This window comes from Zonotrichia leucophrys, chromosome 14, assembly GCF_028769735.1.
Source record: "Zonotrichia leucophrys gambelii isolate GWCS_2022_RI chromosome 14, RI_Zleu_2.0, whole genome shotgun sequence".
NCBI lineage: Eukaryota > Metazoa > Chordata > Aves > Passeriformes > Passerellidae > Zonotrichia > Zonotrichia leucophrys.
The window spans coordinates 2,777,623-2,787,543 of record NC_088184.1 but is presented as its reverse complement, the minus strand read 5'-3'; the positions used below and the strand labels follow the sequence as shown (position 1 = coordinate 2,787,543).

Sequence of the window (9,921 nt, the reverse complement as noted above, 5' to 3'; positions counted from 1 at the left end):
ACCCTCAGGGCCAATCCTCCCCCCGGGGCTAAACCCCACTCCTGCACATCCCCCAAGGGCAGCAGGAACAAAGGGGCACTTCCCAAAGCCCACAGCCAAGAGCCAAGCTTCTCCCAAGGCAGGAGCCCATCAGCCAGCCCAAGGAGCAGCTCCCAGGGCCGATATCCCCTCATGCCCAGAGCTCCATGCCCCTCACGCCCAGAGCTCCAGCCCTCCATACTGAGACCCCTTGGCTCAACCCCAGCACCAGAGGGCCAAGAGAATGTCCCTCCAGGGGCAATACCCCCTCAGGTCCAGGCTCCTCTCAGGGTTGGGACACCTGTCTCAGTCCCCCAGGACAAGCTGCCCCCATGCCCAGGCGCCCCCCGCCCATCCCGGGCCCGGTTCCCTCACGGCCTAGCCCCCGTTACCCCTGCGGGCGGGCCCGCCAGGGGGCGCTGCCGGCGGCGGCGGCGGCAGCGCGTGACCGTTTTTGTCCTGGCCCGGCCGCCGTAGCGCCAGCCCGTCCGCGCCGCCGAGGGGAGGCCGCGCCGAGCGGGGCCGGGAGCGGAGCGGGACCGGGACCGGGAGCGGAGCGGGGCCATGAGCGACATCCGGCACTCGCTGCTGCGGCGGGACGCGCTGAGCGCCGCCAAGGAGGTGCTCTACCACCTGGACATCTACTTCAGCAGCCAGCTGCAGAACTCGCCGCTGCCGCTGGTGGACAAGGGCCCCACGGATCTGCTCGAGGAGTTCCTCTTCCAGGTCCCCAAGGAGCGCGGAGCGCCGCCCAAGGTGCGGCACCGACACCCCGGGCGGAACGGGACCGGCCCGGGGGGCGCGGGGGACACACGAGGGCAGGCCAGGAGCTCAGGACAGGATCCCTGCTGGAGCCTGAGGCCTCAGGACGGGACAGGATCCCCCCGGCGCGGGCTGGGGGCTGAGATGGGCAGGACTGGGTCTATGAGGCTCTGCTGCTGGAGATTGAGGGCTGAGATGGGCAGGACTGGGTCCCTGAGGCTCTGCTGCTGGAGATTGAGGGCTGAGATGGGCAGGACTGGGTCCCTGGGGCTCTCCTGCTGGAAGCTAAAGCCCCAAGATGACAGCTCAGGGTCCCTGGGGTGCTGCTGACTGAGGATTTTGGCAGGGAGGGGGCTGCTGGCCAGTCCCTGATGGGTGCCCAGGATTCCGGGTGTGGTGGGGACCCTGGGCACTGCCCACAGCCCCCGAGTGCTGCAGCTGGGCCCTGCCAGGGTGTTTGGGGGGTTTGGTTTGGGATGGAGCTGGGGCTCAGAGATGAGCAGTGAGAAGCCACAGGTGCTGGTGGCTGTTGGTCCCTGTGGCCCTGCAGCTCTCAGTGCTCTCAGGGAGGAAATATTTCCTCCCCCAGCAATGTCAGTCTCATCTCTCACTTGGTGGGCAGCACTTGCAGGCCCAGCAAGCACCAGCTTTGGTGTTCAGATGAAACCTGGAGCTCTTCAGTGTTACCACATAAAATGCACTGGTGGCTCAGAAAGCTTGAATGTGTGTGCTGTGCATAAAGATTGAGTCCCCCAGCCCACAGGGAAGCTCTCAGCCTTTGCTGTTCCTGGCTTTTCACTTGATTCCTGGTCCTTCAAGAGGCTCAGTGTATTTTACAGCTTTGCCTTTGTTTTCTTTCAGAGGCTGACCCCACTTCAGGAACTTCAGCTCCTTGAGATCATGTGCAATTATTTCCAGGAGCAGACCAAGGATTCAGTCCGGCAGGTCATCTTCTCATCTCTCTTCAGCCCCCAGGGGAACAAAGCAGACGACAGCAGGATGGCCCTGCTGGGGAAGCTGGTCTCCATGGCAGTGGCTGTCTGCAGGGTGCCTGTGCTGGAGTGTGCTGCCTTCTGGCTGCAGGTACAGCTCCTGAGCAGGCAGGGCTGCCTGGGGGAAGGGCTCAGGGCGTGCTCCAGGGTGGGCACAGTGAGCTGGGGCACAGCTGGTTACAGTCAGCTCCTCCTCCCTGGCAGTTTCAGCTGCCCCATGTCTGTGCTTGTGCCCATTCCTGTGCTCTGGCATCAGGGAGAGCTTTGCCAATCCATTCATGTGCTGCAATGGGAGAAAAAAATTGTTTGGGTGTTTTTTTCACTGTCAGTGAACCCTCCAAACCCTGCATATTGAAAGGGCTCAGTGGAAGGTTTGACCAAAGCAGGGAGCAAACCTTGCTCATGTTGCCTGAAGAAGCTGACTCTGGAGCTTGGGAAATAAACCCTTCCTGATGTTCAGGTTTGGAGGTGGAAGAGACAAACCTCTGTCTTGAAATTTGGGCACAAAATACCTGTGTCTGTCTTCTGTGAATGCAGGAGGTTGGAGATCTCCTCTGAGACTCCCCACTGAGGGCTTTGGGAAGTGCACCTTTGTTCCTGCTGCCTTGTGGGATGTGCAGAGCTCACAGCTGACACAGGGGCAGGAGCAGGAAGGCTGTGCTGGGAGGGAAGGGGTGAGGAGGCAGATCTCCTGTTTGCTGGGGGTCCCTTTTCTCCCACATGGTGAGTTTTTGGGAGGGCAGGATGGGACATAGCAGGACAAGGTGTATTTTTATTTCAGATGGCAGCTGTTAAGTGATGTGAGGATTCCACAGAATATTTTCCACATTAAAAATGTCAGGCATGGCAGCTGAACCAGTTGCTCTGGGACTGAACCAGTTGAACTACAGAATGGTTTGTGATGGAAAGGACCTTAAAGCTCATCCCAAATTGAAGAAAAACCTTCCACTGTCCCAGGTTGCTCCAAGCCCTGTCCAGCCTGGCCTTGAACTCTTCTAGACCAGGTTGGAGAGGCCACAGCTTCTCTGGGCAACTTGTGCCAGGGCCTCAGTGCCCTCACAGGGAAGAAATGTTGCTGAAGTAGCAAAAAAAAAAAAATCTAAGTCAATATTGATCTAAAAGGTTTCAGTTTTAAGCCACAGCTGCTGTAAACTTGTGACGGTGTTCACAGGGGTCTCAGGTTGAGGGAAGAGACAAGGATCTGACTCCATGTTTCAGAAGGCTGATTTATTATTTTATGATATATATTACATTAAAACTATACTAAAAGAATAGAAGAAAGGATTTCATCAGAAGGCTGGCTAAGAATAGAATAGAATAGAATAGAATAGAATAGAATAGAATAGAATAGAATAGAATAGAATAGAATAGAATAGAATAGAATAGAATAGAATAGAAATGGTGACAAAGGCTCTGTCTTGGACTCTCTGTCTAAGCCAGCTGACTGTGATTGGCCATTAATTAGAAACATGCAACATGGGCCAATCACAGATGCTCCTGTTGCATTCCACAGCAGCAGATAATCATTGTTTATATTTTGTTCCTGAGGCCTCTCAGCTTCTCAGGAGGAAAAATCCTGAGGAAAGGATTTTTCATAAAAGATGTCTGCGACATAAACTCAAGCTATCACAATCTATTTTGATACTGCAGTACAGTGATTTTATTCCTGTGAGAGTGGGTGTTTGATGAGCTGAGGGAGAGCACCCACAGCAAGGCAGTGCCAGTGGGGCAGGTGGGGACCCTGGGACAGGTGTGATGTGTGTCCCCTGTGTGCTGTCCCTGCAGAGAACCCCAGCTGTGTTCTGTGTGAGGCTGGCCCGAGCCCTGGTGGATGATTACTGCAACCTGGTGCCAGGCTCCATCCAGACCCTGAAGCAGATCTTCACTGCCAGCCCTCGCTTCTGCTGCCAGTTCATCACCTCAGTCACAGCCCTCTACGACCTCTCCTCAGGTAAAAGTGCCTCTTTCCAAGTGAGAGCTGCAGTGTCATGCACCATGAGTGAACTGTTGCTACAGATGTAACTGCTGGAATCCTAAAGAGGTGTTACCATGTAATTATTGCCAGAGGAAGCTCAGGGGTGTGGCTGTTGCCTCATCTGGCACTGGGGTGAGAATAAAAATAACCCCTCTGTGGCTGATTCAGAATTCCAGCCTGGTTTGGGTTGGAATGGACATTAAAGCTCAGCTTGTTCCACCCTCTGCCATGGGCAGGTGCCCCTTCCACTGTCCCAGGTTGCTCCAAGCCCTGCCCAGCCTGGCCTTGGGCACTGCCAGGGATTTGGATTCCACAGCCTCTGGGAAACAAGGGAGAGTCTGTGCTGGAGAAGCAGCCAGGAACACCTGACACAAAGGGCGTTGTCCCCCAGAGAGGGCAAAGGACATGGGACCTTGCTGACTGAGCAGCTCTGGGAGTGAAAGTTGATCTGTCTGGGCTCAGTCAGCCCTGAGAGAGACTCAGGGCTGCCTGTCAGTCTGATCCTTTCCAAAAAGGGGTTAAACAAGTTCTGAATGTTGGCAGGCTGGAGCAGGATTTCTGTGGAGCAATGGTGAGAAACACAATCAACAACGTAATTCCAGTGCACTCTTTAACTGTGTGTATGACCTGCCAGTGGCACAGCCTGCCTCAGCTTGTTGCTCAGACACTTGTAGGTGTCTAAAATGAGATTGATTTAGCTCTACTCAGCCACAGAAGGCTCATGGTAGACCAGAGAACAGCCATACACTGAGTACCAACCCCACCTACAATCCAGAAAAGCAAATGCTGTTATTGATAAAGGAAATGCTTTGCACACTCCTCTCCAAATAAACAGCTTGGCATTACTGAGGGTGAAGGAGAGGTTCAGGCTTAGCCTTTATGTTGTTTTTATAAAGTATTTGGTAGAGCTCAGAGCATATTTGATATCCCATCATCATGTCAGAAGGACATGTCAGAAAGGAAATAACTTGAGTCATAGGAAGTAATGTTTTAATTCCTTAGTTTATTTGAGATAGTTTTGGTGACACAAGAAAAGGAAGCTTGCTCTTCCAGTGCAGCATTCCCTCTGTGACAGGATGATGTGTCAGGGTTTCTCTTGTCTGTAGTCAAGTTCATGACCATCTTTCCCTTCTCACCTGAAGCTTTACATAATCCTATAATCCTTTCTATGTCATGTAATTGTGTTGTTGCATTGTGTTTTTCCACAAGACACATTTGTTTAGGTATGTAAGTATTAAAATAAATGAGTTAAGTTATTGGCACTTCCTCCTCTTCACCCAACAAGCTTTTCCTATTTCCCTTGCCCATTGTGCTTCCTGTGGCAAGGGATAAATGGAGAATTAAATTAGGGAAAAAAATGAGCAGGTGATGGGTGGCAGAGAAGAAAATGACAAGAGAATCTTGGCTGGGAAAGGGGATAAATATTAGTGCTTGTGGTGTCTTTGGACTAGGTGGGGAAGGTGACAGGAACATGGTTGTGTCTTGGGAAAAACAGCAGAACTGGGGAGGTTCAGAGATTGTAATTGGGACAGTGGAGGATGGGTGTGTGTGTGAGAGACTAATTAGAACCTGAATTAATAAATAAAATAACAAAGGCTCAGCTTACCCACCATTAACCCTCCTATCTGCAGATGAGCTGATCCCTCCCTCAGACCTGCTGGAGCTGATTGTCTCCTGGATCTTTGAGGACCCTCGTTTGATCCTGATCACCTTCCTGAACACTCCCATCGCAGCCAACCTGCCCATGGGCTTCCTGGAGCTCACCCCGCTCACCGGCCTCATCCGCTGGTGCGTCAAGGCCCCCCTGGCCTACACCAGGAAGAAAAAAGCCTCTCTCTCCAATGGACACCCTCCCAGCAAAATTGCCAAGGACTCAGCTTCAGGAGAAGACAGGGATTGCCACCAGCTCTATTCCAAGCTGCATCTGAGTGTCCTGCAGGTGCTTATGATGCTCCAGGGGCATTTAACGGAGAAAAACCTTTATGGGCGCCTGGGGCTGGTGCCCTTTGACCACGTGGTTCCTCTGGTGGAGGACATTAACAGACTGTCTGATGAACTCAATCCTCTCAATGCATCCAAAGAGATTGAACTTGCTCTGGACAGGCTGGCTCAGGCTTTGCAAGTGGCCATGGCATCAGGAGCTCTCCTGTGCACCAGAGGTGAGTTGTCTGTGGGGCTGGCAGAGACCTGGCACGGGATTCTTCTCCTCCAGAAGGTGTAAGAGGCAGTTTTGGGGTGAGGGAATAAAGATCAATAAATAAATAAAGATTATACTGTGTTCACAGTATAATCAGTAGTTTGCCCTGTTAGGAAGTGACAGTGCACAAAATAGTTCAGGAAAAATAGCTGGATGGAGAGTAAGAAAGGAGAGTTCACTGCTTTGGGTGGGTCAGAGTGGGGACTGATCCACAGCCCTGCACTGTGCAGTGTCAGACCCTGTATCTGGGTGTCTGACACTTTGTCCCCCTCAGAATTGCCTGCAGCTATTTAAAAAGCACTGTTTGATTTTCTTCAGTTTAAGTTCTCTGAGTCTGCCTGCTGGAGGAGAGGCCATGAGCACATAAACCCCTGGGTGGGTGTGCTAGACAAAGAATGTGAAAAGCAAATAATTTATCTTCAGCTGAAACTTCTGGGACTTCAGCTCACCTATAATGAGACCCCATTACAGGGTGTCCAAATTCAGCTAAGCTCAGTAAAAAAGGGCTGCTAGCCTGGCCTTTGTCTGGCTTTCCTGCCTCCAAAGCCACTTCTTTCCAAAAGACATGCAGAGAGATAAAAAGGAAGTGGCTCACACAGGGCAGGGTCAGCCACACAGACTCTTCTCTTGTGATATTCTCTTTAAAACCAGACAATTTTAGGTTATACCAGAGGGCTTGAGGCTCTCTAACAGCTGGGACATTAAGTGCAGACCACAGCTGCCTCTGCCAAACAGGGATCTGATGCTTTTGTCCTGGCTGAACCAGTGCTGCTGGTCAATTTTAAATGTTCTTCCTCCTCATCTTTTATAAAGTAACCCTGAGTGTTATAAGAACAAACAGAAATCAGAGGGTTTTGGTCTGAGAGCTGATTTCAGCTGTGTTTGTTCTTAGCTGGAACATTCTGAGCACTTGCTCTTTCTGTGGAAGGTAGTTCAGTGTAAGGGGCTGCTGAAATACCAGATATTTCAGTGTTTGGGGTTCAGATATTGCAGTGTTTTGGGGCTGTGTATGTCTAAAAAGGCAGGAGTTTGTTCTTAAGCTATTCCTGAAAACATTTTATCAATGGGATATGTTGTTAAATTCCTTAGTTCTAGCTATTCTGCTTTAGCAGAAGTTTGGAGGTGATAAAAGTGCAATTTCTAGTTGATAGATTCCAGCAAGAAAACCCCAACCCCAACCAACTGTCTTTAGAGTGACAGTGGTTAAAAATCCCAAAACCAGTACAAAACAGGTACTGGGCAGAGTCACACCTTGTGCTTCCTATGTCTCAGTTCTTGTGGATGTATTGGTATTGCAAAATCCATCCTAAGGCTCATCTCTCTTAAATATCAAACACATATAACAGTGAAGGGGAGTTGGTGAAATGGAGAAATATTTTCTCTCCTATGAAGGTTTTGGGCCTGAGAGGGGAATTCTGGATCCCTTGCTGACTGATGATGATGTTAGGTTACTGACAGATTCAGTAATCAGTAATTAATCAGTAAAATTAATGATTATTCAGTAATCTGACCTTCCTAGAAAGGACAGCAGAGAGGAAAACCACTCTAATTTCTGCTTTATCCTTATTGTCAATCTTGTGTCCTCTTTCAGATGACTTGAGGACTGTCTGCTCCAGGCTACCACATAACAAGTAAGAGACTTTTTACAGCTGTGTTGGCTTTGATGCATGTTCCAAGACACTCCAAGGCTGCTGAGACAAAATCTCCTCTAAAAATTTGTCCCTGTGGAATTTGGCCTTTATTTATGTGCACTTTAGCCTGAGGATGAAGGTGACACAGTGCTGGCTGCTTCCTCCCTGGATTCCTGACAGAAAGGGGCTTCAGTGTGTGTTAGAACAAAGGCACAGGAAAGGGAGATGAAATTCCAGCAAGGAACCTGCCCTAAATTGTCCCATCTTTAATTCCCCACTGGTTTTACCTGACTCTGAGTTCTTGCCTTTGCTTCTTGCCTTTGCAATTGCTTCTATCTTTGCAATTGCTTCTTACCTTTTGTCTCTGGGGCTTAAAAAAGGGGTGGGGAAAGGGGAAAAAGTCTCCTGGAAGTTGTAAAGATCAGAATTGTGTCACTGTTCTCCTGGCGCTCAGCAGCTGTGAAAAACACCAATCACTTGTTTTTAAAATTTTAAAAGTTTAATAGTAATAAGATGGTTATAAAAATAATAGTACAATTAGAGTAATAATAATTTGGACAATTTGAATTAGGACAATATGAGACAATAAAGACAAAGAGTTATGGACATCCAGGGCAGCAGGAGCCCAAAAAAGGACCCACGTTAACAGAGGATTAACCCTTAGAAACAATAACCTGTTGCATATTCATACACCTCATACATGGTGCATAAATTCCATTCAAACACAGGATTCTGTTCTGTGTCAACTTCTTCCTCTGAATCCTGACAGCACCTTTGAAGCAGGAAGAAGTTCGTTTCTTCTGATAATGGGGCAATAAATTCTTTTTCTCTTAAGGATTCAGGTGTCCTGGGGCTGCTATCTGGTGCAAGTGCCTCATTCCTTTCTTAAAAAAATCCCACTAACATAGTTCTTATTTTAACTACAAAAGTTACCTTTTAATTACAAGACTACATTTATCATATTATTAAGATGTTAATACAGCACTACTAATCAATACATCAAAATACACATGGTATTTTATATCAGGTTTATCTGGTAAATATATATATAAATATATATTAATATATATAATATATATTATATAATATATAATATATATATATATATATATAATATAATATATAATATATTAATATAAATGTATTAATTATATATATTAATATATAATTATATTATATATATTTAAATATATATTTTATATATATTTAAATATATTTATATATATAATATATATAAATATATATATAATATATTATTATTATTTATGGCTCTGTGAGAATTTAAATATAAATATATTAATATATATAATTATATTATATATATTTCAATATATATAAATATATATTTTTATATATTTAAATATATTTATATTTAAATATCTGCGCAGAGCCATACAACATGCACTTCTCACAGCAGCGCTGTGAGTTGGATGTGAATTATCCTTAGAACCACACCAAAAGCCGCTCTAATCGCGTCTCTCCTGTGTGAATTTCTCCCCACAGCCTTCTCCAGCTGGTGATTTCGGGCCCGGTGCAGCAGCCGACACACGGGGCTCTGCCCCCCGGCTTCTACCCGCACATCCACACCCCTCCCCTGGGCTACCCCGCGCTGCCCGCGCACCCCGTGCAGACCTTCATCCCGGGCGTCGCCTTCCCCTACCGGCCCATCCGCTAGCGCTGAGCCCGGCAAGCCCCGGAGACAAAACCCAAACGCCTGGGAAGCGCCTTTTCCTCTGGGGAGCAGCAGAGCCGAGCTCCGCCCGCGGCCCCGGGCAGCGCTGGGGCGGCTGCACATCCCGGGAGCAGGAGGGGATGGGAACCGACAACATCAATTCCTCTGCAATCCCTCCATCCAAACCTCTGCGGGCTGGGGAAGGTTTCCTGATGTTCCCAAACCTCTGCGGGGTATGGAACTTTTTGTGATGTTCCCAAACCTCTGCGGGGTATGGAACTTTTTGTGATGTTCCCAAACCTCTGCGGGGTATGGAACTTTTTCTGATGTTTTTGCAGCAGCCCGGTGCTGTTTACATCAGGGTGAGCCCGGCTGCTCTGGCTCTGGGAAGGCCTTCTGTGATTTATTTTATTTTTTTTTTTCTCCACTCCAGCCTGCTTGTTTCTTTGTAAATGTTTGTATCTATAGCTACAGAGGATGTGTACACTGTATATTTTTGGAAGGCAAACGTTTGTTTCTGAAGCACAAGTTAGAGTAAAGCAGCACTTCCTATTAAAGGAAACAATTTAAGAAGCATCAAAGTAATCTGCTGCTTTTTTTTTTTTAAATTAGAATTGTTTAAAATTGGATTCAACAACAAGGAAAAACCCTTCAGAACTTCTGATTTCAGGATT

General features: G+C 48.0%; 1 protein-coding gene across 1 annotated transcript; it reads left to right on the top strand.

Moving 5' to 3' along the window:
- Positions 1-497: 497 nt before the first annotated feature.
- On the top strand, positions 498-9,823 carry INTS15 (integrator complex subunit 15). The gene is made up of 6 exons (XM_064725811.1): positions 498-774; positions 1,642-1,863; positions 3,558-3,723; positions 5,379-5,906; positions 7,536-7,575; positions 9,079-9,823. Exons 1-6 carry the CDS (start codon positions 583-585, stop codon positions 9,248-9,250), a joined length of 1,320 nt encoding a protein of 439 aa, XP_064581881.1. The 5' UTR covers positions 498-582; the 3' UTR covers positions 9,251-9,823.
- Positions 9,824-9,921: the final 98 nt, after the last annotated feature.